The sequence below is a fragment of the Ornithodoros turicata genome, chromosome 7 (genome assembly GCF_037126465.1).
Source record: "Ornithodoros turicata isolate Travis chromosome 7, ASM3712646v1, whole genome shotgun sequence".
NCBI classification, from domain to species: domain Eukaryota; kingdom Metazoa; phylum Arthropoda; class Arachnida; order Ixodida; family Argasidae; genus Ornithodoros; species Ornithodoros turicata.
The window spans coordinates 46,024,861-46,051,690 of NC_088207.1; the positions used below are offsets into that span (position 1 = coordinate 46,024,861).

The 26,830-nt window shown below is 43.4% G+C and overlaps 2 protein-coding genes across 3 annotated transcripts in view; one reads left to right on the forward strand and one right to left on the reverse strand.

Moving 5' to 3' along the window:
• Nucleotides 1-79: 79 nt before the first annotated feature.
• LOC135399948 (uncharacterized) lies at nucleotides 80-6,049 on the reverse strand. 2 transcript variants are annotated; one of them, XM_064631684.1, is made up of 10 exons: nucleotides 5,924-6,049; nucleotides 4,241-5,358; nucleotides 4,059-4,174; nucleotides 3,759-3,983; nucleotides 2,326-2,634; nucleotides 1,621-1,686; nucleotides 1,446-1,531; nucleotides 1,163-1,279; nucleotides 501-560; nucleotides 80-414 (listed from the first exon to the last, which is right to left on the reverse strand). In XM_064631684.1, exons 2-10 carry the CDS (start codon nucleotides 5,168-5,170, stop codon nucleotides 362-364), a joined length of 1,962 nt encoding a protein of 653 aa, XP_064487754.1. In that variant the 5' UTR covers nucleotides 5,171-5,358; nucleotides 5,924-6,049; the 3' UTR covers nucleotides 80-361. The 2 variants fall into 2 exon arrangements, with proteins under 2 accessions (XP_064487754.1, XP_064487755.1); XM_064631685.1 differs by having other exon boundaries at nucleotides 5,920-6,049.
• Nucleotides 6,050-6,673: 624 nt separating this feature from the next.
• The window catches only part of LOC135399949 (thyrostimulin alpha-2 subunit-like), a 29,867-nt gene continuing 9,710 nt past the window's right edge, over nucleotides 6,674-26,830 (forward strand). Inside the window, exons 1-4 of the mRNA XM_064631686.1 lie at nucleotides 6,674-6,783; nucleotides 6,837-6,897; nucleotides 7,030-7,097; nucleotides 24,278-24,397. Coding sequence (XP_064487756.1) covers nucleotides 24,280-24,397 — 118 coding nt within the window. The 5' untranslated portion in view covers nucleotides 6,674-6,783; nucleotides 6,837-6,897; nucleotides 7,030-7,097; nucleotides 24,278-24,279. The remainder of the gene's footprint in view (nucleotides 6,784-6,836; nucleotides 6,898-7,029; nucleotides 7,098-24,277; nucleotides 24,398-26,830) is intronic.

Below are 26,830 nucleotides of genomic sequence, written 5' to 3' on the forward strand. Positions count from 1 at the left end.
ACACATTGCAGGATATGCATGAATAGCAGCAACATTTACTCGTGGACAATGTGTGTATTGGGTTGCGCTACATATACTTACACAATCGTGGGAACATTTGTTATGTTAGAACATTTATTATTATGTTATAGGACGTTTATTATTATGATGAACAAGGTCGGCGAAACGGAAACAAAGCTATACGCGCAAGGAAGCAGGAGAAGACCATGGCAAAGAAAAAAAATTATCGTTCAGTAACTTGTGCACTCGCTTGACATATGGTCCTTTCAAAGTGTCGTCTACCTAGGATGCGCAGAAGCAAGCATGCATTGCAGGCATATCCACATCTATTTGCGTCGCACATCCAGGAGGAGTCCTGTGTTCATAAGGGCAGTACTTCTTCCGGCGTCGTATCTGGCGTCTCATTCTTATCGCCTGCAAGGCAATGATGCACGCCAAAATGTTGCTCGCACTTGACAATATCCTTCTGGCAATAAAAAAGACCAGTGAAAATACTGTACCAAATAATGTTTCAGGCAGCAGGTCTGTCTTGTTGTCTTTCACGCTTCGGCTTCTAGGATCTGAAAACGCGAACAAGGACAGGATAATGCTTTCTTTCGTCGGGCTTTTACTCGGAGCATGTAACTCAGTGGCCAGATTATTATTACACGTCAGAAGTTCAGAGACTTCAAGGGAGATTCATCAAGGAGCACAAGATCGAGCTTGCGGAGCTCTCCACAGTCCCAAGACCTGTCAGGCACCTTTGGATGTCAAGTCACACAACTGCATTGTACGAGTGGGACTGTCTTCTCATAACCTAATCGATGTACTCTACAAACAGGTAAGCTCACTCGGGACATTCAAGGGCTGCGGGGAGGTGGTCTAGCGCGCCAGCGCTGAGAGGTAGAAACAGCAAGGGGGGAGCTGCTGTAGAGTGCGCCTCGAGGATAAAGTGAGTACCCCTCGATGCGCACTAGGCTAAGGGATCCCCAAGGACGGAGCAGGAATATGGCGGAAAGAGGAAGGACAATAGGCTCCGAGGGCAGAGCGATTTTACAGGATTTTGTCAAGAAGACGTGGGCCTATGAGTTCACCGCAACGGTTTACACATGAAGGTGGCCAAGATCTGCACAGACCACCATTGATTGTGCAGAGCATAACGTATGACCTTCGAAGTTCGTACCTGGTGCAGTCTTCACAGCTGAATGCTTGTTATCGCCTGAGGGCTGCTGTACTAATGCACCACCATTTTTTGTAGTAGAACTAAAGTTGCGTTTTTCGGATTTGGGAACTTCACGATCTGAAATAAGTTGTCCGACAACGAAAAAACAAAACAAAAAGGCATATAAGAAATTAAACATGCAGTTTAAGTAAATCGGTAGTTATCTATGTCTGTAACGTTACAAAGTATGATATGTACAAATTTCTTTCTCAAGAGAAGATCAGGTCAGTCTAAAATAGCTCACATCCAAACAACACTCCTGTGAGCACAATAGCGAGTCCGAATCCACAGATGACTAGAAAACCCACGAAACGCCTGCAGAGATTGGACCTAGAGGAAGAGGGAAAGAGAAAGATAATAGTTCCGCGAACCTCTAACTAAAAAAAAAAAAAAAAAAAAACAGTCGGTATCCTTCTTACCAAACAGTCCGTATGTGCAATGGAGTTAGCTCATCTGTGTCCGCAGCAAAAGCCTCTTCGTTAGCCCTGAGAACATGTGCGACATTTTCCTTAGCTAGGCGTCGTATTTATAGTGACGGTGTCTACGTAATCTAAGGTAGGCTGTCAACGATTAGGTATACGTATACCCGTTAAATATGACATTCCCTATGTTTTCTATTGTGATACAGTGAAATATCTCACTATGGTCACCTCTCCTAGATGGACACTCCCCTACAGCGGGCGACTGGAATTTCCCCAACAACCTTCCATTCTCTTGCTTCGATGCCTCTCGTGTACGGGCAGCTCTCTTCAGCGGACATCAGCTGTGGTCTCGTGGGTGCCCATATTATAACCTTGTCGTACAACCATTATCTAATGATAATTGATTTCAGCATCATTTCAATATCAGTCGATTGAACATGTGCATGGCGCCACCAAACGTCTAACGTGTCAACTTCTCAAAGAGCAGTGGACCCAAGGCTCCCTGACTGGTTGATATGCTACACACTACGTGGCGCTGCGTACATGTTCAATGCTCTGGTTCAATGGCCGTTGCTTGCAATTATCATTGAAGACTTCTCATGTGACGGTGGTATAAGAGAGGTTCCACTGTACTAGCAACACTTGACACATTCCTATGGTAGCAGTTCTAAGCACTGGCAATGTTAGATCTCAACACCGCACCTTTCTCGAAGACCCATATTGAGTAGCTCCGCTATGAGTTCATCCAAGTCATGTCCATCTTGCCGTCTCGGTACGGAACGTGCCCGAGATCTCCGATGCTTGGCGTGCCCCCCAGAGTTCTTTCCGGACGGCGAAACGGTCGGCTGCGGTGACGGGGATACGCTCCACGTGAGAGCCGTGGCCCACGGTGTGGTTTCCACCTCGTCCACTCCAGAAGCTGAAGGTGCACCCAACAATGTGAAGATATTTTCGTTCACTGCTCGTACGTTCCCGCTAACGTTTGAAGATGTTTTCTTTTCTTCTGTGTTCCTGCAGAGCGCAGCATATCATGGTTTGCTTTACATACAATGTGTCACTTGCTTATTTGGAGGTTAGTCCAGATTATCCTATTAAGAAGGCAATTAATTTCAAGCGAAACTACACCCCAAGATAAAAGCTACCCTTTTAACCTTTAAAGGAGTACATAGGACCATCAAAAAAAAAGAAAAAAAAAGAAACAGATTAAGACGTCTGATGAGTGTGTGTGTGTGTCAATTTACCGAACAGCACAAAAGGTTTTGATGTGTGCAATTCGTTTCATAGAAAAAAAAAAAAAAAGAAACCTACATAAACATAGCTTCGCGCGTTCACCCTTAACTCGCCACTCATGGTATAACGAGGAGGAGAAGCATGATGCCACGTCACCGATGACGTTACAAGGTCCACGCGTTCTGGTTCGATGGTCAGTGTGGTGTCAGCGCCCTGCCCCTTTGCCGCGATAAACCAGTTTTACCAGTTCCCCCAGAGAATTCGGGACAGAAGGAGTGACCAAATAATGACAGAGCCAGGAACAATGGTTTTTCAGAACCCCGAACAGTCGAGTAGCAGACAACATTTTTCTGAACTAATCAGCGAGCGCGGACTCTGTAGCGTCAGCGCGAGGTCGCAGGCAGATCAGAGGCTGGTACTATTCCCCTCCACCGTTGTGCACGGTCGCTTTTTGCGGCGCATTTTCAATTCAATTTCTGCGATAATTATCACTCTGTGGTGTGAATTACTTCTCATGGTGCATCTTACTGGCCTACCTAACAGTTTTATAGGAAGAAAACAGGGTGTTAAAAATTACTTCTTTAAGGGACTAGGTGCATTGCAACAACCATGAGTTCTTTCCGGGACTAAATGGACGCGGGGACTATTTGGAGTGTTGGAGAGTGACTTTTAGGGCCAGGGGACTAAAATGTGGAGTAACTGCAATCTACGGGACTAGAAGGTGTAATTACTCCCCGGTTTACTTCTTTTTGTGTCTTTAGACAGTAGATGCATGCCTCAGCATCCCGACTGGGGCGTCCAGGACATTCCATCTTCTAGAGAGAAGTATACTATAAAGACGTTTCAATAAAATTACACATATCTTAAATGGATGATGGGAAGCATAGAATAAAATTGAACCATACACATTCTTGTCCAACCAGGCCTTCTTGTCCCGAGCTTCGCCGGCGACTGTTGTTTGTTCCACGAATATGGCTTCTGACTCTTGAGCCTTCTCAACGTGACGTATCATTTCTTGCAAGAGCTCGATATATACGTCCAGAGCCCTCTGTCTGTCCTCTGGATCTTCGCGTTTAGCTGATTTCAGTTGAAGAAAAAGTTCGTCGATATCAGTAGAAAGTTTCCTGGTCCTGCAGAGCGAGAGAAGAAGCACAGATAGCCAAGCGACGATCTAAGAAGGTTAGCTGATTTTACGGTATTCATACCTGGATTTTTCTTCTTTAGAGAGGTTGGGCAGGATCAGTGCTTGTTGAGCCAACGCCTTTGCCCGCTGCACCACGGCAAGCGCTGTTCCTTTTATCAAGCTCTTCATATCTACTTTCTTGATAAAAACGAAGCGACATAAGAACCTACGCTTCACCAACGTCTGTTGCGATTCGTGCCTTACCTCTGCCGATGTACTTGTCTGCCGTGGGTTTGCGGGAGTGGACGCCGCGGATCCAGGCAGTGGAAGAGAATCTGCAGGTCTCTCGTCCTCAAAACTTCGGTGTGGTGATGGTGGCCTTCTGCTTGTGTTCTGTCCGCAGCCAGAGTTGGGTGTTGCTGAGTCATCCTCCTCGGATGCCGGTACATCCTGTGCTGTATTTCTTTTCTGATTGCTAATATTAGAAGCTCTAACTGTTGACTGTTCTGTTGGTGCTGACTTAGTTGCTTCTTCCTCTTTTGGAGCATTAGGTACCAGAAGAGCTGCAGTGGGAGTTGTTCTTAAAGAATGCTTTTGCAAGGACGTTCCTGCTTGCTTGCCTTCGATGTGAACTGCTTCAGATGTCTCGTTTTCTTGCGGATCAAACGGTTCTACAACCATGACGGTTGACGCCTGTACCGTACTTGCATCTGGTTGTGTGGAACTCTTTGTTTGGGCACAACGTGCGTTTCGCACTGACTCATCTTCCGACGCATTCGTATGTGCAGTTGGACTTTTCTTGGGCTTGATACGCTTACACGAGTTTGACACTTGAAACTGCGATGACTTCGCCGTACTAGGTTTCTGCGTCTCGTGCCCAGAACTTGATGACGATAAGGCCTCCATCAGTTGCGAGAGTGGCGCTGTGGGAGCGTTCCATTTGGGTTGGGCACCTATACCGCTAACGTTGTCTGGAACGTGCAGACTTCCCTTTGTTGATTTGTCCGTCGCCGGAAGCTCAACCTGGGTTTTGAAGTCACGTGGCAGAAGTAAATTCAAGCTGGCTCTCGGCTTCACTTTAGCCTGAAGCTTCCTGTTTGGCTTTGGTAGTTCTGAAGTCGCCTTGGATCGGGTTTTTATTAGAAGATGGGTGTTTCGACTAGTTCCATCGGGTGGAGTGCACTTCCTTTCCATATTGAACGTCCTTGATAATCTTGGAACTGTGTAGCTGTTCAGATATCAGGTATGGTATCCGCCATCAGTCGGAAAAAGGAGGTGCCATGATTGGCGGGTGTGGGAGATAGGAAAGCGAAGGGCCGTTTTTGTACTTTCGCTTTCTTCTTCGATATCTCCAGCTTTAGATCACGCTATAAAATCTGTAACTGTAAAATTAATAATATATTTATAGCGGGTTCATTATAATGCGGTGATTTGTGCCAATGCATGAGTAGACTGACGACAAATAACTTAAAAACATTTCATTGGAGCGATATTTTAGCCGAAATGAGGCAACATTTAACCTAACGGCATCTGCTTAATGCAATTAATACGGCAGTGTCTTGTGTACTCAAATTTGATGGACGTGCATACTTGGAAAAGGAAAGAGGAAGATAATATGGGCAAATCTAAGGTGATTAGCCTGTCGCAATTGTTAGCTTGCTCACATAGCATCCTCACAAGTTGGACAAACCTTCTGGTTCTCCCGAGCTCTTTGTATTTCTGAAACTGAATTACTCATCGCAGTATGGCCGCTGTGTTGACGTGGTACGTGATATTTACTGTATATAGCCTTTCTCTGTGCGTCGTATGGCATGGCCACTCAATGTAACTTTAGTACACGAAAGAACCTGTTAGCTTCAGCACTATATAGTGATAAATGCCTTCCATTTCGCCTTTACAGTAAGGATCGTGCTACATGCACTGCATATACAATGGACACATACTCGCCTTGGAACTTGTGCACAAGAATGAAAAGGGTTCACGGTTTCGTTTTAACGATGACTGAAGGCAAAGGCTGGGCACAATGCGCAGATACAGAACCATTACGGGTGCCTCGTGACATGACACGCTTCGTTCTCATTGCCAGATTCTTCTGCTTCTTCTTCGTCCCACGAAGCGCTATACTATATTCTCGCCTCCTTTCTTTTTTACATTCAAACTTAAACTCACCCCTTTGTTTGGAACATAACTGCTACGTTCTGTATTGTGACGAACGCCGAAAAACAACTTGAAAGGACTTGTCAGCGCGACGCAATCATTGTAACACTAATTTATTTGTGGAAGACTGCACGTTGACCGAGGATGTATGATCCTCTTCCGCGTAGGGCGGTGCTGTACCAGTAGGCAGACAGTTCGGCAGCGAATTTTGCTGCGAGATCGACGTATAGGGAGCGGCACCGTCACCTTTCTAGTATAGATAACACGCCGGCCGATGTTCGGAGTTGATGGTTCTTTTCCGTAATTCTTGTGTGTATTCACCGGAAGATCACTTGTGCCACGACGGTACGATACTGTTCGGCTCCCCAACGCTCCACCTACTGCACTGAATGCGGCATGAACGTGTAAAAGTAGACGACGCTACGAAGCTATCCACACTACGGTAGTTCATCGTTTGCCCGCAGCGTGCCGGCACCGTTCGATCTCGCCACAAGCAAACGACCAACCAACGGAGCATCAGCGCTGGCGATCAACATGGAAAAGAACCGCCCAAACGTGCGTTCAGCAAGTGGCTCCCTTTCGCGGTACACACAGCAGACGACATGTGCGGCCGCGGATGGTGGTGCCATCTGCCATACTCCCGGGATATCGTAAGGATTCACATATTCCGATATTGTCCTTTCTCATTGCCTCCCATCCGTAGTTCGGAAGCTGCTGGCACTCGCGCGCTTCAAGAAACGTCCCGCGCTAAAATCATCTTTCCGGTAAGTGAACCCTGTGTTTTTTTTCCCGATAGCTGCGAAACTATGTTTCTATCGTGTTGTTGTAAACCTTTCTACCGACTTTTTCACGAAGTTGTGTCATTATTAAAATTTCTTCGATTCATTTCCTTACAGATCACAAAAACCATTAAGGAACTTCAATATTGTTTCTGTGTTTGGGCTGGCATAAGCAACCGTGTAAAGTGAGTAATACTTTTAAACGCACTGGCGTTTACGACACATGGCCTTGTTGGCGGACGGGCACGACTGTTGATTTTGTGATATTTCCACGCGGCCGAAAAATTTGTGAATACACTTTTTTCAACAGCTTGAACATAACTTTTAGAAGGGAGATGTCACATAGTTTGAATATATGATCAGTATGGATAACACTGTTGGTATATGATCTGACTGCTGAGAATATCAGCGAGTAATAGGGCGGGATATTGTGAACAAGAAGCGAAGAAACGGTGAGTGAGTTGAGTTTGATTATAGAAAAAAAACGGAAGATATTGAATTCCCTCAAATGAAATGAAATGACTGAGAAATGAATGAAAGGAGAAAGAAAACTGCAAAGATGAAAAGGTAAAAATAGAAAGACATCACCCCTCCCAGTCACCGAACTGGAACCCGCGAAGAAACGGTTTTGAAACCTTACTAGCACTTTGTATGTTGCAACGAGTTAGCTGGATGCTTAAGTTTAGTAAATTATTTTGCTTTTCAAAGTCAAATACCGCACGTGATGCACTAAATGACTGTATGTAACTCGGAATTAAATCTGTAAATTAACTGTGAGTAGCATATCTTCTGTGGTGTGCAGAAGAACTGGACAGTCGAAGATCGTACTTCCATGCTGATCCACACAACACATTTGGACTGAACCCAGCAGTAGGAGGCAAGCGAGCTTGTGATTTCGTGGAACAGACAACTAACGTTTCCTTGAGTCTGAGGAAGGTAACAAATAAGGACGGAGACAAAAAGGAAGTTGACACGGAGACCGTCACCATTTGTGAGTCTCCGTGTCAACTTCGTTCGTGTTACTTCTCTCAGACTCAGGGAAATGTTGTTTGCTCCACATTCCTAATGCCACCAAATCATTGAGGGCACTTTCGGTTCCGTCATGCATTCTACGCGAAACGTCATTTGATATACCAGCCTGAGGCTTCTACATCTAAAAATTGGAGCCCTTATGAAGTACATTATTACACGGAACGGGAGAACACGAAAGCTATGCGTGAGAAGGGAAGCATTTGTTTTGCCAACCCTTTGCATTGACGGTTCTTACGTATAATAGTAGAGCTCCGCTCTCCCATTATACAAGCCACAAAAGCTAAAGAACTCGAGAGAAGCCGCTCACTGGTGGTCTCTTCACTTGTCGTTTTACGATACCTGATCGTAAAACCTTGCACTAAACGCATTCGTAAACTTTCGCCCCCCTTATGGAAGCGTGGACCTTTTGGAGACAACGACCTACTTGCTCACGGCGGGGTTTCTCCTGAGCGCGAACGAACCTTTGCACGTAGAAGTAACGGCACCGATTAGAGATCGCTTACAGCGGTAGTTGTTATATTTCTGTCTATTATTACGAGGGTATTAAGAGGTCATTGCCATTTCAGCGAGAACAGACAAAAATTCCTTGGCCGGACGCTCTTGTGTCGCTCGCGATCGAAGTTTTCGCGCCGCATAAAGGCACCGATTAATAATAGGTATTTATTAAAATAGCTCGGCGGGGGGTTATGCTGTCGTATCAAAATACTCCCCTGTTTTCGAATAGTACACATATATAAGCAGGATTTCTCAGAGTTGGTTGGTCCCACTCGCATATCTGTAGGTCCCCCGAACAGGGGAGCTTCTTTATCGCACTTGTTGCCCCGTGGAGCCCAGGCAATCATTCGTGTAAACTTCTAATTTTGTTAACTTCTTTTTTTTCTTTTCTGGTTGGTGGCTTATCTGACAAATCCCTGAGAACATTGAACTTACTGGAGCCGAAATGAAGTTATTCGCGGTATTAATTCAATATTCAAAATACATGGCCGCCTATGGGCACGTCAGAGGTGGGCTTCACCTAACGCTTCTGTGTATCAGGTGAAGCATGCTTAACATTTTGGTGCGGATTCTTGGGAATGACAAATAAAGGAGTGACAGTTGATAAAAAGGGCACCAGCAGTGCCACTTGAACTGTCCGACTATCAGTCAGACATGCTAGTGTTATGCAATGGTGTTTTCTTTTTCTTTTTCTTCCACCCAAGAATTGTCAAGAACCGCGAGAGCTCCCTACACTCTTAAAACAGAACTTCACCGCATAGCACGCTCCCAGCCAACCATCATCTCGAATGACATCGTTCTCTCCCCTGATTTGCTGGAAACGAGAGGCGTACGCCATTTTTATGACAATTAGGAACTGCATAAGTGCCACAAAAAAGGCGTACGCCTCCCGTTTTCAACATATCAGGGGAGAAAACGATGTCATTCGAGATGATGGTTGGGAAGGTGCGTGGTATGCGGCGAAGCTCTGTTTTCAGAGTGTACGTGGACGCTAGATATTATTTGCATCGTACTTGACCGAATACCGACACCACGCAGATAATATTTTGCAGTGTTCGTTGACGCTGCGTATCCTTACCACATCCGCGCTAAAGATGTCACAGGAACAACGGCTAGCTTTACCATGCTGGCCATGCAACCAAGCCATGCAACCAAGCCTCACTCGCATAAAAGATTACACGTACTCAGCCATCGTCCCGCGTATCATCTTTTATACTTTTCCTATTCACGCTGGCATTCATGCAGAGGGACACAATTGAAATATGCAACTGGGCGTTGCGATGCTTAATCTCTTCGTTGCGTAAGCGTTACATTGACATCACATTCTACTCCGTAAATTAAATGAGCCGCGACAAATTATTGAGAAGCTTATTTGATAAAAAGACACACACACACACACAAAAAAAAAAAAACAAGAAAAAACTTCTATTCAGTAGCGTGCAAGCTTTCGTGTTATTGACTGCATATCATTAGGTACCTGGTTATTTGGTAAATAAACGAAATGCTTTTATGCCTTTGTGGGAGTACTCGACGCCGTAATTTTCGAGCAACATTTGCGACGATAGCGAAGTTATTTAATTGTACAGAAACGTGTGTGCAGCTATCATATTGTAGGCGCTGCTGTTTGTTGACGGCTGTCTAGTGTTTCATCAATATATTACATGTAGCGCAGTAAAAATAGACACAGGGTGAACCTTTATTAATGAGAAGCTGCAGTTAGTACTATAATTCTATCTGAAATATGGAATAGATATACTAAATAACATTCGGTGCTGGTATTTGAATTGAATTTGAATTTAATTTAATTTTTTATTTCCTTTTCGGCCGAAAAAATACCAAAACTCCACTCAGGCTTGACGAGGCTCCTCTTCGCGCTTACAGTACAGCTGATCATAGAAAAATATTTAACACCATACTGTAAAGCAATATGCAGTATTATACAACGAAAATATTACCTTACAAGCACCACGCAATTTTACACAAGAAACGTCATATGACGACATGCAATTTCAAATGTAAATTACAAGCGTACAAGCTACTTACAATGCATTTTGTATATGTTAAGTGCACCACCTACTACAGGCTTTCGCCGTTGTTAGGCACTGTATATCAAATGAATCGAATCAACTAAATCAAATAAAAACTTCCCATGCAACATGAATGCTTATCACAAGAAAAACGAAAGAAAAAAATTATTTTTTAATTAGCGACAAAGGGTCAACGTTTCTAAGAATAAATTGATTGAAATAAAATGGTGATTGGAATGAAATGAAATGGTATGGCACACACACATAATAATCCGGAATGAATTTCACAAATAAACAGTATCATAGCATAGAAATATAATATAGCACAGCTGAAATCTTTAAATCATCTCGTGTGCACCTCGCTGGACCGTCACCAAAGCTGTGCAGTAAATCTCGAAATAAATATTTCGTAAAATGACGGATAATATAGCACACTCCGACTGACAATTAACCCATGGCTGTGACTCTTGCAATGGGGGCCGCTCATCCGTAACTGTTACCGCTCAATCACGCTCTTTCACGCTCTTTTGCTCTATCACGCATGCAACATCTTTCCCACAAGGCTCACGTCCATAGCTGGCGCAAAAATGTGCGTGCTATGTCCGTCACACGTTCAGTATAGCCTGTAATCGCTCGGAGGGCTGATGGAAGCCGTGGGCGGAAGTGGGATTACAAGGTGTCATACGTCACATTCGGGACAGGTAATGACATTCGCAGTGACGTCATGGGATGAAAAGGATTTTCAAGATGCTGGGCCTTATCCCTTGGGCCTTCAGCTGGGACCTTCGGGTTGAATTTCATGCGTGGTCAAACAGAGGAATGGAGGCGTTCGCACAGTCCTTAATCTATATCCTGATGGGATTGTTACCGGAGGGCTTGCGGGATGTTTGTTGGGATACCATAATAACGGTTCTGCGCATATCGGGAGAGAGAGAATTATTGGTCAGAGGCCATTGGCTCCACGGCTGGGAGATGTAGGTTATCGTGAGCGTAATTGGTAGTACTCTTTGTTGTTTTTCTACAGCCTAACGCAAACACGTGCTGTTAAAGAACCACAAGGTGAGCAAGCATATTGTTTACGCGATATCGTTATACAGTGTGTCCCAGCTAACTGAGAACAGATAAAAAAATAGATATATCACTTTTTACGGCCGCCTAAAGACGACGAGCGCCCAGCTCGCTGGAGCTTGCGACGACGAGCGCTCAGCAGACCCGAGCGCGAGCGCGTGGAATAAATCACTCTCAGTTTGACACAGAACTAGGTGGTCGTCGGCTCTTTCTTCCGTGGCACCTTTGCCACAAAAGCAATTACAATATGCTGAAGGACACTCCTTAGGGAGGCACCGCCAAACTCCTGAAGCAATGTCTTAATTACCTTTCGACAATTAAGGTTTTAATTATAAAACCTATGAGGTTGTCCTAATGAGAACATTTGGTCCCTTCCGTCCCCTGATACCGTTGCCGTTTTCAGAACAAAAATCCGTTCGATAGGTCGTCCGCAAAAAATTAATGAAGGAAAAATATTTTTATATTATTTTGTTCATCGCGCATCTTCACAGACGCGTCTTTCCTTAACCCTTAATGTGAGAGGGTGAAGGAGCACACTATCGCCTCTTGCGTCCTGGAAAAAGATTAAAAGAAAACAGAAAATCAACCCAAGATCAGGGCAGTTCTGATAGCGTCACTCGATACATTTGTTTTGTTTCCGCAAGTTAAAGCTCATCTTCGACGCATGAGGCGGCACTGTGCTCCTTCACCCTCTCACATTGGGGGTGAAGGGAAGACGCATCTCTGAAGATGCGTAATGAACAAAATAAATTTAAAAAATTGTGTTCCTTCACGAATTATTTGCGGACGACCTATCGAACGGATTTTTGTTCTGAAAACGGCAACGGTATCAGGGGACCGAAGGGACCATATGTTCTCATTGGGACAACCTCGTAGCTGTTATAATTAAAAAGTTAATTGTTGAAAGTTAATTAAGACATTGCCTTAGGAGTTTGCTGGTGCCCTCCTATGGAGTGCCCTTCAGCAAATGCTATATTGCAATTGATTATATTCATCCCGGAAAAAGTGATATATATATTTTTTAAAACCTCGCAGTTACCTGGGACACACTATATAAGCTTACAAGGTACGGCTTCAAAGAATGAAGACGCATTATGTTCATATCAACGAACTCGCCGCTTCCTCCGGAAATTCGACTACTAAGGTCGCTTTTGTCCTGACATGTTGTTTATGTAAGCGAACGATAGAGAAAATCACATTTGATAAGACCAAAGGCTGTATATTTCAAGTGGAACTCCATCGAGAGAGTCAAATCAAAATCAAATGGATCGACATCGAATCATCGCCTGGTAATAGAGTACAGTACATGATGCATGCCCTAAAGAGGAAGCCGCTCCTAGGAACATATCGACGTCACTGTGGTGACTCGAATATTGGTCCGTTTGGTCGCATCACATTACGGCTACGCTTCCTATTTATGCTGAACTAGCCCCTGGCAGAGCCGATATTTGGCTACGCGAAACGCAAATATCGGCGCGGAGCAACATGAATCCTCCTTTTCTCTCCTACTTCTCTTTACGCATTTTTTTTTTTGCTTATGTACGTATGCGGAAATGTTTTATATTGCTGCAGATTGGTTCATGCTGACTCAATAGCGTATGCAGTCGAACGGCTCCAGGACTTCGTACGTACCATTTTTTGTCCACAGCTGCACACGCCTACGGGGACTACCAAATTCATCGTATTGAAGTGTTCAGTAAACCTTCGTCCGCGAATCTTGCGTCTTCCACAAGCTGGTACTATAAGACCAGGATGCCGGCGCCGTAAGCAGCCCTTGAATTTGACGTACTCGGGAAACTTTTTTTTTTCATTCTGAACAGCGCAGAAAAGTTTGTGTGTGTGTGTGCGTGTGTGTGTGCGCGCGCCGTTGTGTTCCTGATTATGTGAAAGGAATTAAGGTCAGCCAGACTACAAGAGTACGCTTCCACGTTGGTGGTGCCAATTTTCTCTTTTTTTTTCTTTTTTACTCACTCACTCGCAAGAGTACGTGCGCTTTGTCGCATAGTAGCGTTTTTGCAAGTATCATGCACATATACAAGTCTTGTACGTGCCGATACTTCAGAGATTTCAAATGAGAAAGAAAAATAAGGTGTCGGTCTCGGAGAGTCGTGCATGAACGTCATCATTGGAAACCCTCAAAGCGCACATTTTCGGTTGGGATTGTGTGTGATTACATGTATTCCTCGTGATTTTTTTTCAACTCCTGTGTATTGTGCACTGTACCGTTATGGCTATTCAACCATTAGCAAGGTTGATTGATTAGTTGATTAAAATAGACAAATATGGAGATGTGAGTCACGACAAAGTCGGGAGACAGGCTACTCCGCTACCCGTAGAAGAGAAAGTAGAACAGCAACAACAACAACAACAACAAATAAGTAATGATGGTGTAGTGGGAAGCAGAACAACAACAAGGCATCAAACCCTGCAGAAGCAGCAGCAAAACAAATGCAACCCAAGATGCGCAAGAGACGTAACGTAAAACAAACAGGGGCCAAGTGAAGGGTGAATCCAGTTAATGAGATCATAGTTCAAAATTCCGCAAACGCAATACAACAATGACTCTGAACATACATTGCACAATCTGCCCTGCTCTTAGAATAGTAGCCGATACGCCGTTATCAAAGTTCTTATCATTGTTTGTGCGTTGGTTTGCAGTAGTCGCTCTTTTATTGTGCAAAAGTTCGTTTATTGCTTACGCCCCTGTGAAGCTTGCTTTGCCACACTTACAATCATGTTGCGGAGAAGTGTGCATCGTTCAACCTCGTGGTGGTTCACATAAATATTGCGCAGTACGTTTGCTCCTCGTCTGTTCTTCAGTGAGATAACCTTGGATGCACGGAAATAAAGAATTACATTTGCCTGCTTAGAGCAGAAATTCTGCCATGATGGTGCAATTGTGGTGCGGAACGCGGTACAAATAAAACCGGTTAAATTATGAAAATACAAATTTTTAAATGTTGTACTGCGAATGAATACCCTACTGAACACGCAACCATTAATTGTGATGCTGCGCAAGAAAGTTACATGGCAAACCGAACGCGGCGTGTGGATCCCTCCTTTTATGTGGGAACAATATCCGTCATCCTATTTTAAGACCGAATCCATCCAGACCAAATCAAACACCAAGTCATTACATGTGACAACGTGCTCTCCTTTTTTTTTCGAGCATTTTTCCCTTTGTATTCTTCTAAGAGGCTCGAAACAGGTCTCGTATTATAGAGTGTAAAAAATACGCCGTGCATTTTCAGTATGCGAAGCCACCTTTTTGTCAACTCTCTGTACATATTTTGATACGGATATATAAAAATGTGTATTCTGATAAGTATATATGATATTCTATATACTTATACGCACTGCAGATTTCTCTGACCGTCCCTTTGTGCGACATATCCGTAAATAAAATGCTTGGGCTTCCTCGGAAAGCGAATAGCCTGGTGGGCGACGAGGTTTGATATCGAACAAATGCGTGAAAGAGAAAGAATGCGACAACAAGGCATAAGACTCGAATAGCATTTTGGGATATTTAGTTACGAGGATATATGGAATAATAAGACATAGTAGAACTTCTGGGAAACACGAGTTCGGTCTAGTAGCTTTTGTGCAAAAATGGTTGCGAATAATCTTTGAGGTAATTTAAAGTTCTATGTTTTGCCGTGTTTGTGCACCACATAGCTCCTCAGAGATAGAAAGTATTTCCGCGTTTGGAAATGCAACTGGAAAATTTGGCATTGGCGTGCGTCGACGACCTAATAGGACAACATGCGTTTGCGCGCTGTTTTGCTCGAGCTTAAGTGAAACCATTTCTTCTGTTGTGTTGGGTCCTTTTTTTGAGTTACCCTTCATCTGTCATGGTTTGCAGGTATCAGCTAAGAGGAGAGTTTAATCGTTATTATTTTTTTACGTTTCGATTCAAAGAAGAAAACAAAAATAAAATAAAAATACAATTAAAATTACAAAAGAACAAAAACCCTTCTCCTTTTCACATACGAAGTTCATGAAAGCCTGGTGTAATTATAATATACCAGTCCACATATGAAACAGTCCACACTAATGTGCCGCCGACAGTGCTGAAGCTTCTCACATCCATGGTTAAGGATCAGGTGTTTCAAAATCCTCATCTATACTCTCGTTACGACTGTTTTAAAATTGAGATTAGGTTGTAAATTTGATTCCTACTTCGACTTGCGACTTTTATTCCTTGACATTTCCTGTGCTTCACATCCGTTGCGAGGATATATATATATATATTGCTTTTTTATCCATTACTTTCGTTCCGAGTTCCCGCCTTCTCAGTCTCTTCACTGCCAGTTACGACATAACCGTAGTTACGCAGGCGTCGTCTCCGCTTCAACGCGTACTGCAGCCATTCCGGAGTCAACTTGCAGAAGTTAATTGGTGTCTCTTGGGTTTCAAGTAGTTGCTGGACAAATGTCAGAATTCGATTAGCCGTAGCGGTCGCAACCCGAAACACGCGTGCTCTTTCCTTTGCTGTCGCTTCTGAATCTGTTTGCAGTTTTGTCGTCTATTTGTGTCGCGGAAGAACTTTTTTTGTGGACGACGTAAGTGGACAAACAGTTTCTCTACCGCAGATGGTGGGTGCGAAGTATTCGTTTGTGTTGAGAGGCAATGCGTCAAGGAAGGTTACGCGTACGAACGGGGCATTTCATTACCGTGTCTATGACTCGCCGTAAAATAACAAAAAGAAGAAAAAGGTAGTGGTTGTTTACGTATTCAGTTAATGTGCTCACGCAAAACGGGGCTGAACCTCCTCGAGGGACAGACGTGTTACGTAAAAATAACACAAAATTATAGAAAAATAACAGAATAATAGAAATAAAAAATAATACGAAAAATAACACCCCCATCCCCAATGCAATCCCCATTTTTTCTTTATCGCATCACCATCACCACCATCACAAGAAATAAAATGTCCCAACATAAAACACAGTCAATCAGAACACCACAGGGTCCTCCCCACATGCTCGTGCGCTAAGTTAGGGGGCAGAATAAAATCGAAAACAATGCGCAGAATAGGTAAAAAATCAGAAAGAGAAAAGAAGACACGCACAGCTCCATGCAGGAAATACGAGGGTGGTTCCATAAGTTTCCGGCCCGAGGTAGAAAATGCGCGCGAACTTGAAAACGCGATTAAGGACGCGTGGCGCCATCTGTTGGGGGGTGGCTACTACTACTACTACTACTACCACCCTCAACCCTCTCCATGCTTTTGTCGGTTGGAGAGCGGCATTTCAAACAACCAGGGTGCGTGCACTCTTCAGTTGAAATGGAACAAATCGAGTACCGCGCTGTGATAAAATTCTTGACAAAAGAGGGACTTTCGCCTATAGAAATTAAAGCGCGACTGGACAACGTGTACAGGGAAGCCTTTCCGTCGTACACAACGGTAAAAGCCAAGCAGTTTCGACTGGGGCGAGAGTCCATTGAAGATGATCCACGCGATGGCCGTCCAGTGGAAGTACACAAGAAAATTTGTCTCTTGTCGAAAAGGAAGTGCTGAGCGGCAGGCGTCTGAAGGTGAAGGAAATCTCAGAAAGGCTGGGGCTTTCCAAAACAACCGTTTTTCGCATCATCGGCGAGAGCCTTCATATGAAAAAGGTCAGTACGAGATGGGTGCCACGACTTCTCTCGTCAGTTCAAAAGCAACAGCGCGTCGTCTGTGCCAAAGAGTTTTTCGAGCTCTGTCAAGAGAGCGAAGAAGAAATATTGAAGTCAATTGTCACAGGTGATGAGACTATGGTGCTCTACTATGATCCCCTTTCGAAAAAGGAGTCGATGAAATGGCGGAAACCAGAAGAAGCACCCCCAAGAAAAGCCAAGGTCACACAACCCACAAAGATCATGGTAACAATATTTTGGGATTGTCACGGGATCCTCCTCATCGACTTCAAAGAGAGGAACACCACAGTGAATGCGACTTATTATGCTTCACTCCTGCACCGACTGCGAGACGCCATCAAGGAAGAGAGGCGCGGCAGGTTGAGTCGAGGTGTCCGGAGGACTTGAAGAGGGATCTCAGAGGACGGAGATTTCAAAACGATAGTGAGGTGCAAGAGGCAGTTTTCCAGCATTTTGCGGACAAAACTTCGGACTATTTTTTCAAGGGTATAAGAATGCTGGTTGAAAGGTGTCAAAAGTGCATCGAAGTTAAAGGTGACTATGTGGATACACTTGTTTCGTCTCTATGACTATTAAAAGTTGGTCGGGCCGGAAACTTATGGAACCACCCTCCTACGTACGTCGGGTCATGCGTTAGTCATTGCTTCAACTCACTGGGATGATGTGGCAGAACAGATCAGGTCGCGATATATATTGAAGGTCACTAATCAGTCACCTAATGTATTCTGCCGTGAATCCAAACTGATGTAAAGACTACGGTGCTTGCGTTTTAGTCGCGGACGTCGTTTCCTTTCTCTACCTTTATTCGGGGGAGGGGGATATATTTAATATAATAACGACAAAAAAGGAGGAAAGATCAGCCAAACGGCATGTCGGCTTGCTTTTCAGCAAAAAGAACAAGAAGAGCAAGAGAAGAACAAAAGAAGATAAATAAAAGTAAAATAAAAACAAACGAAAAGAATTGGGAAATAAAGGATGAACTAACAAAAGATGAAAGCAAGATGAGATAGATTAAAGAGATGACTTTAAAAAATGATGAGGGTAATGCGTATGAGGGTGAGAAGTGAGGAACGCTTTGTGTTTTATTCTGTTGGTATTTTCAGTGGGTGTGGTGCGGGTATTCTTATACTAACTTGTAATCTGTACAACAAAAATTTGCAGTTTTTTAACGTCACGAGTGTTACGTGTTACGCGTTAGTCACGTGTAAGTATGGAGAACTGTACGACGAGGTTCTTGGATGGCTTGTTCTATCTCGGGCTTCAAATACTGGTCAATCTTGATCGCCTCCTACCCTTATGTCCTATCGTCATATTTCTCATTTTCGAGCTACAATCGTGATGCTGCACGCAATTTAAGTGCAAAGAACGACAAGTTGTCCACAGTAACCACCACCACACCATCCAACACCACCCTAGTTTCTTTTTTCTAACATTCGTTCATTGAAAACGCGTTGTGGACGACACCGATTCGAACGGGAATGCGTAAAAATTATAGCGATATATCTGAACTATATGCTAAGAACAACAAAAGCTTAAAAATAACAGTGGCTGTCGCCCAGAAGCTCATCACGTTCAACTTTCTCCCTTCGGCTATACTCGTCGCAAGCTTGTGATGACGCCTGCAGACAGAGGCTTCCTATTTATTTCTTATTTTCTTTTTCACTCAGAAAAGTTTGCTAAGCTAACACACTGACCTAGACAACAGCAGTGGATAATGGGTGCTTGTCTTTCCTCCCTATATTGCCCATCTCGCGGAAAGTTCAAACAAAGTGTTTCAACGTGTTGCACTCTTCTGTTTTGTTCACCGCGTGAGAATAAAGAGATGTGCGTAGGTGTAGCGTGGGGAGGCCACAAGGGCTCAAGTTGTTCACAGAACGGTTGTTCGGTATAGCGCACAAAGAATAAATGATTAATATTTTCGCACCATCGAAGAAACATTTATCTCGCACATTAGTACGAAAAGAGAAACACACTTAGAAGGCACTTTTAAATGTGTTTCTGAAAGGCTGGTAAAAAGGGGGTGTTGGAATTCACATAGATGATTTTCCGCACCGTATCTAACGCATCGCATAAAAATGGACAGATTGGATGGAATATTTTATTCGCTATGTTCGCGGCACTCAGTCGGGGGGCACTCCGATTACAGATTTAGTTCCGTGGTGTGCTAGCTTGAGAACTGGGTGAGCCCATGGAATGTATTGGTTATTCCATTCTTTGTTTCCAGAGGACGCCACTTTATTCCAGTTCTGGCTACGTGTTCACGAGAGCAGTAACGAACAAGACACACAGCATAACGATTTTTAACGGTTATTTTCGTTACTTTTAGCTTTGTGCTGAAAAACCCGTCTCCTTGGTCAGGCAGTCCAAAGGGAGAAACACTTTGGATGAACACATTGAAAACACACACAGATACCAAAATACGCGTACAGTTGTCATAATGCCCCTTCGGGCTCTTAAGGTAAATAAATAAATAAATAAGGGGCGTGACACGATCCTGCTGAGCAATATGTAGCATCCAGTTGACTTCATCCAACAACAACAACAACAACAACAACCACATGAATGACGACGGGATGAGGTGTTTCACCGCAGCAATTGCAATGGACCACTCGCTGTTTGCGAACAGTCTACGTCACAACGCCAGACGTCGCGACCCGTCGTTGGCAAAATAAAGCCACGTGCGCTTGCAGCCGCCGATCACATGAGCTGCTTTGATGGTTGTTTCCGATGGTGGATGCCATTGCGCGAAGGAGATACGAAGGAAAACTTCATGTGCGAGGCAGATACTACCCTGACCTCACCTCACCCCCCAGAACGCGAAAACCACGAATTTACACGACGGCTTGTTTACCACGTGCACTCGTTTTGCCAACGATCCACTCTTTCGCAATCACATGATATCTTGATGTGACGTACTGCGGCGGGTGGCCTATTCGAGTGTATCCAAGCAACACCTTTCGAAATGCTTTTCGCGTTACAATACTTTTTTTAGAGTTGGGAATTTTTTCTGTTCTTCTTTCTAAGCTTGACACACCGTATAATGGGCGCTACGATGTATACGCTTAGTTTTACACCAGTTTTATAATAAATGCGCTAACGCTCCTTTCGAAAGTATCCACTCTATGAGTTACTGTGGTTGTGGTTCCACCTCGCAATTCCAAAGATCAGAAGCACGTTCGTGAGGCAATCCAATTCAGCAGGTAAAAAGCGCATCTTTTCACTTAAAGATGAGTTAAATTCCCACTTCCATAACAGGCAGCAGTAAGCTCAACGACTTAGTAATTACAGCCTTTTATCCTCCTAACTTCCTTACTCACTATGCCCGAAGAATAGCTGCATAAGTCCTTGGCGTCACATCGCTCTTCACTTAAGAGGGCGCCGTGCCATTAACGACGCTAAGCATTGGAATACATGGAGGAAAGAACGTTACTATAGCCGCTATGGCGTGCAAAGAGAACGAAACATTTTGGATTCATTTCACGTCGCAGGAAATGGGCCTGCCCGAAGTTATCCTACGGCTTGCCTCTTCCATGGGCCCTTGCGAAGGCTAACAGACACAGGCGTCTGTAACACGCCCATACGCAACTCTTCCAGGAACAATATATACAAGGGAGGGCATCGGACGACAGAGGCTTTATAAAGGTCCGCATCAGTGTAGCTCCCTGGCGATAATTTTGAGATGCCCCTGAATGGAGGTGGCGCCTAAAACGGACATCATAACAGTGTGCACGTCGAGATTATAGGGGCAGACGGTAGTACATTGGATAAGAGTGGCGGATAATCAGAAACAAGGTTGAACAGTGTGTTGTTTTCTTATAGGAGGTATTTACTACGATTTCTATTAAGTGTTCTGGTATTGAGGCCAGTGTTGCCAGATGGAGTAGCTTTCGCCAGATTCTATAAGAGACTCAGATTGTACTATCAGATTCTGCTCTATTTCGAAAGATTCTATTTCGAAAAGAGGTTGCATGACAGTTGCAAACTAGACCTCTGGAATTAAACAGTTGTATTGTTGTTCAACTGTTGCATTTGTTTCGTTCTGATTACTGATAACAAGTGATGCCCAACATGATGTACATATACTGTGTGGCTTACCAAAATTTCTCTGTAGTGCAACTCACGAGAAAAACACAGGTCAGATGTTTCAATATTCTAGTAAATTATAGCTTCAGTTAATATACAGGGTGTATAGGATGTCAAGGCTAACTTACACCGGGGTCTAAAAAAACACGGTGCGTCGTAAGCGAACGAAAACTGCAGATTATTGTCAGGAGTCCTGTGTTCTACTCGCCTGTATTTTTTCATGGTGGCTGATTAATTAATTAGGCGCAATTAATTAGCTAACTTTTTTATTATTCGCTTTAGTGACGAGATGTGAATTGGAAAGTTGTAGAGCGTGTCCAGAAACACCCATCGCGATTGTTTCCTACGGCGTACGCCTTGCTAGGAGTTCTTTTTTTTTTCTTTCTGGTAAGAAAGAACGCGTGCGAAATCCGAAAGCGTACCACGTGACGCGGGGCGAGCGCACCTACGTGTGCGCCCCGATTTCAGTGAAGCAGTTGTGAATGTAGAAAAAACTAAGATTGTGGTCTTTAGACATCCACAAAAAATATTTAAGGAATTACCCATAAAAATGCATGGCGTTTCTTGTAAGTGTACTAACTGTCCCCTCATCGAGTATGTGGATAGCATAAATTGCCTTGGGCTGTACCTAGATTATAATATAAAATAGCACACGCAAGTTGATAAGGTTTGTAAGAAACTTCGCTCCGTCTCGGTACAACTGTGTGTCATTAAAAGAAATGAACCATTCAGTATTAGAAGATCCATCTATTTTGCGCTGGGTATGTCGTCATTAAACTGCGGAAACTCCCCATTGGAAATTTTGCGCAATACTTAAAAAATAAAATAGAGTCAGTACAGAGCAAAAAGTTACGAAATATCGTCCCTACCACGGTTACAATGATGCAGCTCAGAATATACTATATACAGAGTCGGGAATATTAAAGTTTAGCGGTTTATACATATATGCTTGCTATATTGGTTGATCGTCCGCGATTAAGTGCTTGAACCTGTAATACTGCTTTTTATCCTTTATTGTTTTCCCTCCCCCTTGTATCCTTAATGTACCATTATTGTTATCTGGTTTTGTTGTTATTTTTTGCGTTTTTTTTTTGTACTTTCTTTTCCGCACAGGACATCGTCATGCGTATCAACTGTTGCGTTCCCAACTTTTGGGACTGCATTACAGGGCTTGCCCTCGCAGTCCCGTTTTTGCAACTGGTTATGATTGATTCGAGTATAATAAAAAGTACCTTACCTGACCTGATATAACATTTTATGGAAATATTACTTTTCAACTGAATTTAAGATATTGGAAGAAAGAGGCATATAGCGTTAAGGTCTGGTTCACAATATAAAATCCCATTTTGTAAAACAGAATACGGTAAATGTAGGAGGAATTATATTGTTCCCCATGAGTTGAACAAAGTATCTGATGAACTAAAATAACTGAAATCTATGTCAAGCGTGAAAAAAGAAATAAAAAAGCAACTGTTGAACTCGTTATGACGCTCCTAGCCTTAATATTCTGTGTTCGCTATCATTGTTTTTTGTAAGTTTTCAGTGGATTGTGTATTATGTTAGTAGTTAGTTTGTATGTTAGTACTAGTAGTGGTATGTTATTAGTTATTAGTAGTTTATTTGTGTGTTATGTTAGAGTTTGTATGTTAGTAGTAGTTTGTTGTATCACAAGCAGTCCTGTGATCTCACTTTTCTTTAGTTATGTCAGAAGAATCTGGCAAAAACGTTAAAGGGGTCGTAGACAGGCCGCCAAACATTTCACAAATAATGGTGCCCCATGAAAGAACGCAGGTCATAATACCCAAATATACATTTCCTTCGGTTCGTGCCAACTCAGTGACCTATATAAATGCTTTCAAAGATCAGTAACCAGCGCACCTCCTTCCACCGCACATACATCACACGGCTACCTAGCATTTTGCCGTCCAGTCGGGGGGCCGAACTCCCAACGTGACGTTTTAAATTACCAGCAAATAAACAGGCTTTATTATCAGCTGTGAGGCGGAGTGCTCCGTCGGTTTGTGTGGAACTACATTTTGCGCTCCGTGGTTCCGAAATTCATCGTCATGACATCTCCAACAAACGTCGATCAACAATTGGGCTGCTGTCATATGACGCAGCCCTATGAGCCTAGGTACCTCCCAGTCACGACGTGACATGATCAGCACGCTAACCACTGTGCCACGCGAGCTGGTGACGCGATGCTGCGTGGCTCAAACCAAAGTACGGCTATCGCGGGCCCGCTTCTAGCCCGCCATAGTACGGCTAGTACGGCAGCCAAGTCGTCGGAACCATTTGAAGATGACGAAGATGACCCATCGTGCACCTACCTAAGATTCCGGAACTGTAGCGCCGGGTATTCGCGCTTGCGGTGTGCTGCGTTCTACTGTGCGGAAAACGTAGTGCGCGTGTGATATCTAAATTGAACGCATTTCTTTTCCAGTTTGAGGTTGTAACTGTTTAGATTTTGAATATTATAAGACTCACATTCATCTAGTCCATCTCCGCAAGCGAAATAAAATCATACGTGGAACCCTTGATCGCAATTGGTGAGGAAAGCGTCACGTCAAAATGACGTAAAGTTAGAGCGCAGGGCGGACCTAAAAAGCGAAAGAGCAGTGAATATTTCATCCGTATGCAAGCGCCTTTTGGTTTTGAGCGCTAGTAATTGCAAGGAGCTTTCACTGCCTAAGTTGCAATAATATGACGCAGAGAAATGCACACCTTGTATACCCGTCTGCAACCTGCAAATAAGCCAATTGGCTTAAGCAGGCGTTACTGCGTTGTAAACTTATGTTGGTAAATTATTACTATTCTTCTTCTTCTTCTTCTTACTATTTTTATTATTATTATATCACACAATGCCTGTCTCGTACCTTTTTAGTTTGTTGTTGTTGTTGAATCTATCTTGCGCACGAAAAAAAAAAGAAAAAAGAAAAGAAAAGATGACAATGTGTGTGATTACTTCATGCATGCTTACTGCTATGATATACTGAAAAACGACTTACGATGTGTTACAGGCATGCTGGAATACAAAATGTTGCCATCTGTTTGGTCTCTCGCCCTGCTGTTTGTTGTTGTTGCTGTAGTTGCTCCTACTTACGCCTCTTTTTGGGAGAGGCCCGGATGTCACAAAGTCGGTAAGCTCTTCCTTCTATTTGTGAATAGAGTTCCTTGAGAACTACGTCATTGTCACGTCATCTGCCCACTGGTGGGCAAAAAACAAACACACGTGGTCATATACGCCAGAACACGCGAATAGTTCCAAGGGTGGCCGGAACCCACCACCGTGATGCTTCAGTCGCTGCAATGCCTACATAACACGGGCAGCTCTATTGGTCTTGCATAAACATCCGGTAGGCTACCATAGGCACACCCTAGATGCCCTTAGATAGGTTTTTCTTCTCAAATTTAGCCCACGAGTCTTGAAGTTGGCTTTCCCGCACTTATACTCATGATGAGGTGGAGCACCCTTTACAGGGTCTGCGCTTGACTGCAATCTCATGCGCAACCTCGCAATATTACACCCGTGCGTCAGCAGAGAATATGAGCGGAATAAGAACGCAATTTTCGCTATATCAGGGAACTATTTAAAAGTCTACTACTATTCTAAGATGACTACTAGTTTAAGTCAAATTTCATTCAAAACATTGATCTAGTTCGTGGTCGAAACTGCCTATAAAATACTTAATACTTAAAATACTTGGTAGGTCTATACCTAAATACTTACTCTACTTAAATACTAAAGTACGTCAAATACTACAATATTTAAAATACTTAAACAACAAAACTCGAATTCTCCGAAAACTGCTTGGTGTCTATCAACTTTATTGTTGTTGTCTTTTTTTCACTTGCAACTGCTGTATTACGTTATAGCGTCTGTGAACGTATTATGTGAGATGGATGCTATACAGCAAGGATGCATACTCTCCGCCGGGGTCAGTCCTAATGAGGCGATATAGAATAACGTGATAGCAGCTGTTTGTCGATACCAGTTTATTTCCGTTTAGAACATATGTCACCCTATTTGTCACAACTTATAACCATTTATCCCATTTGTCACCATTAACGAGACACATAAACATGTTATTCCTAGTGCCCCACTGTCTTTACTGTCCCGTTCTAAACGTTCGAAGTCTGAAACGTTAAGGCAAGACAAAATAACACAGCCGTCATACAGTGATCTTTCTCTTGCACGCACATGCGATATACGTAGTATGTGTTCGGCAACGCATTGCTTAGATTCGTGTTCCTCCGATGAAGAACACCATAGGGCTCTGTCAACTGAACGTATGAGTACTATGTTTGCCGGGTACATATGTGGTCAAGGGTCCATCAATTAGCGGCGGCAACAGATATGTTTGTTCTGCGACGTAACACAGTCACTATCACGGCGGTGACTGTCGTAAGAGTCGCGCACCGACAAATGAACCATTTCCATTTACTACAGTCTCCATCTGCATGATGTAAGCTAATTGAGTAGACGGGAGGATATCTATAGTATACGCCTTCGTTATATCTGTTTGGGCAGGTTGGTGTACTGTGCAGGTAAAGATGGGAGGAGGCGACTCGCGTTGCTTGAGGTTTTTAAACTGTGCGAACTATGGCGACAGGGTGTTTTTCATTCATCGCTTTCTTGTCAGCAATATGCCGTAATTTTCCGAGTATGCAAGGTCATTTCTAGAACACATACACTCACGGTAACTCGTGCCTCTTTTGTACGTAGAGGTGTGTATGTTTAAACATTACCCATGTCCTGTTTACTTCTAGCACAATGACATTTATCACGAATGCTTTTTGTGGACACTTTGAATGTTGAATGACGAATTCAACCTCTCCCTAGTATTTTTTCTTCATCAACATCAACATCATGTGTTAGCGAAGACACGATGCGCACTCTAAGGGGAAAAAAATGAGTAAATTTGGGGAGCAGTTACAGCTTCTGGGGTTCCCTAGATTGCAAGTAGTCCCCATTGGAACATCGAAAAAAGAAAGAAAAACAAGAATTGAGCTTGATGCTAAGCTATGGTCGAGAGAATTATCGTTGAACAGGTTTTTGCATGATCAATGTTTTTCTATTTATTTTTTATTACGATTCTTCTTCTTATTATTATTATTATTACTTTTGTCGGCACGGACGCAAGCCCTTGCTTCGTCGCATCCGTCGCTGCGCTTGGGCGTTTCTACGACGCAAATATAAATTTGCGTAATATAGATATGCAAATAGAAATATATGTATATTTCTCGACATGTCCCGTTCATATCCTTTGAACTGTTATTCAATTGTTGTTTTCTCACTGCATTCCACCCGTTGCGTCTTTGTTCACTTCTTCTTTCTTGCAGCTTTGATAACAGAAGCAGCTCGTGACTTCTACTCATCTTTTTATTTCTCCTTCATTCATTCTTTGTCTATTCTGTAGCCGAGCGCGGGAACGTCGTAGCAGGAATAAAAATACGACTAGTACTGTCGTCACTATCAATCCAAGCGAGATCGAAGTGACATCCTGTACCATTAAGAGAGCAGCAGCATTCAGAGCTTCTCTGAGCACGCACAGCAAGTCCCTGTCGGAGGC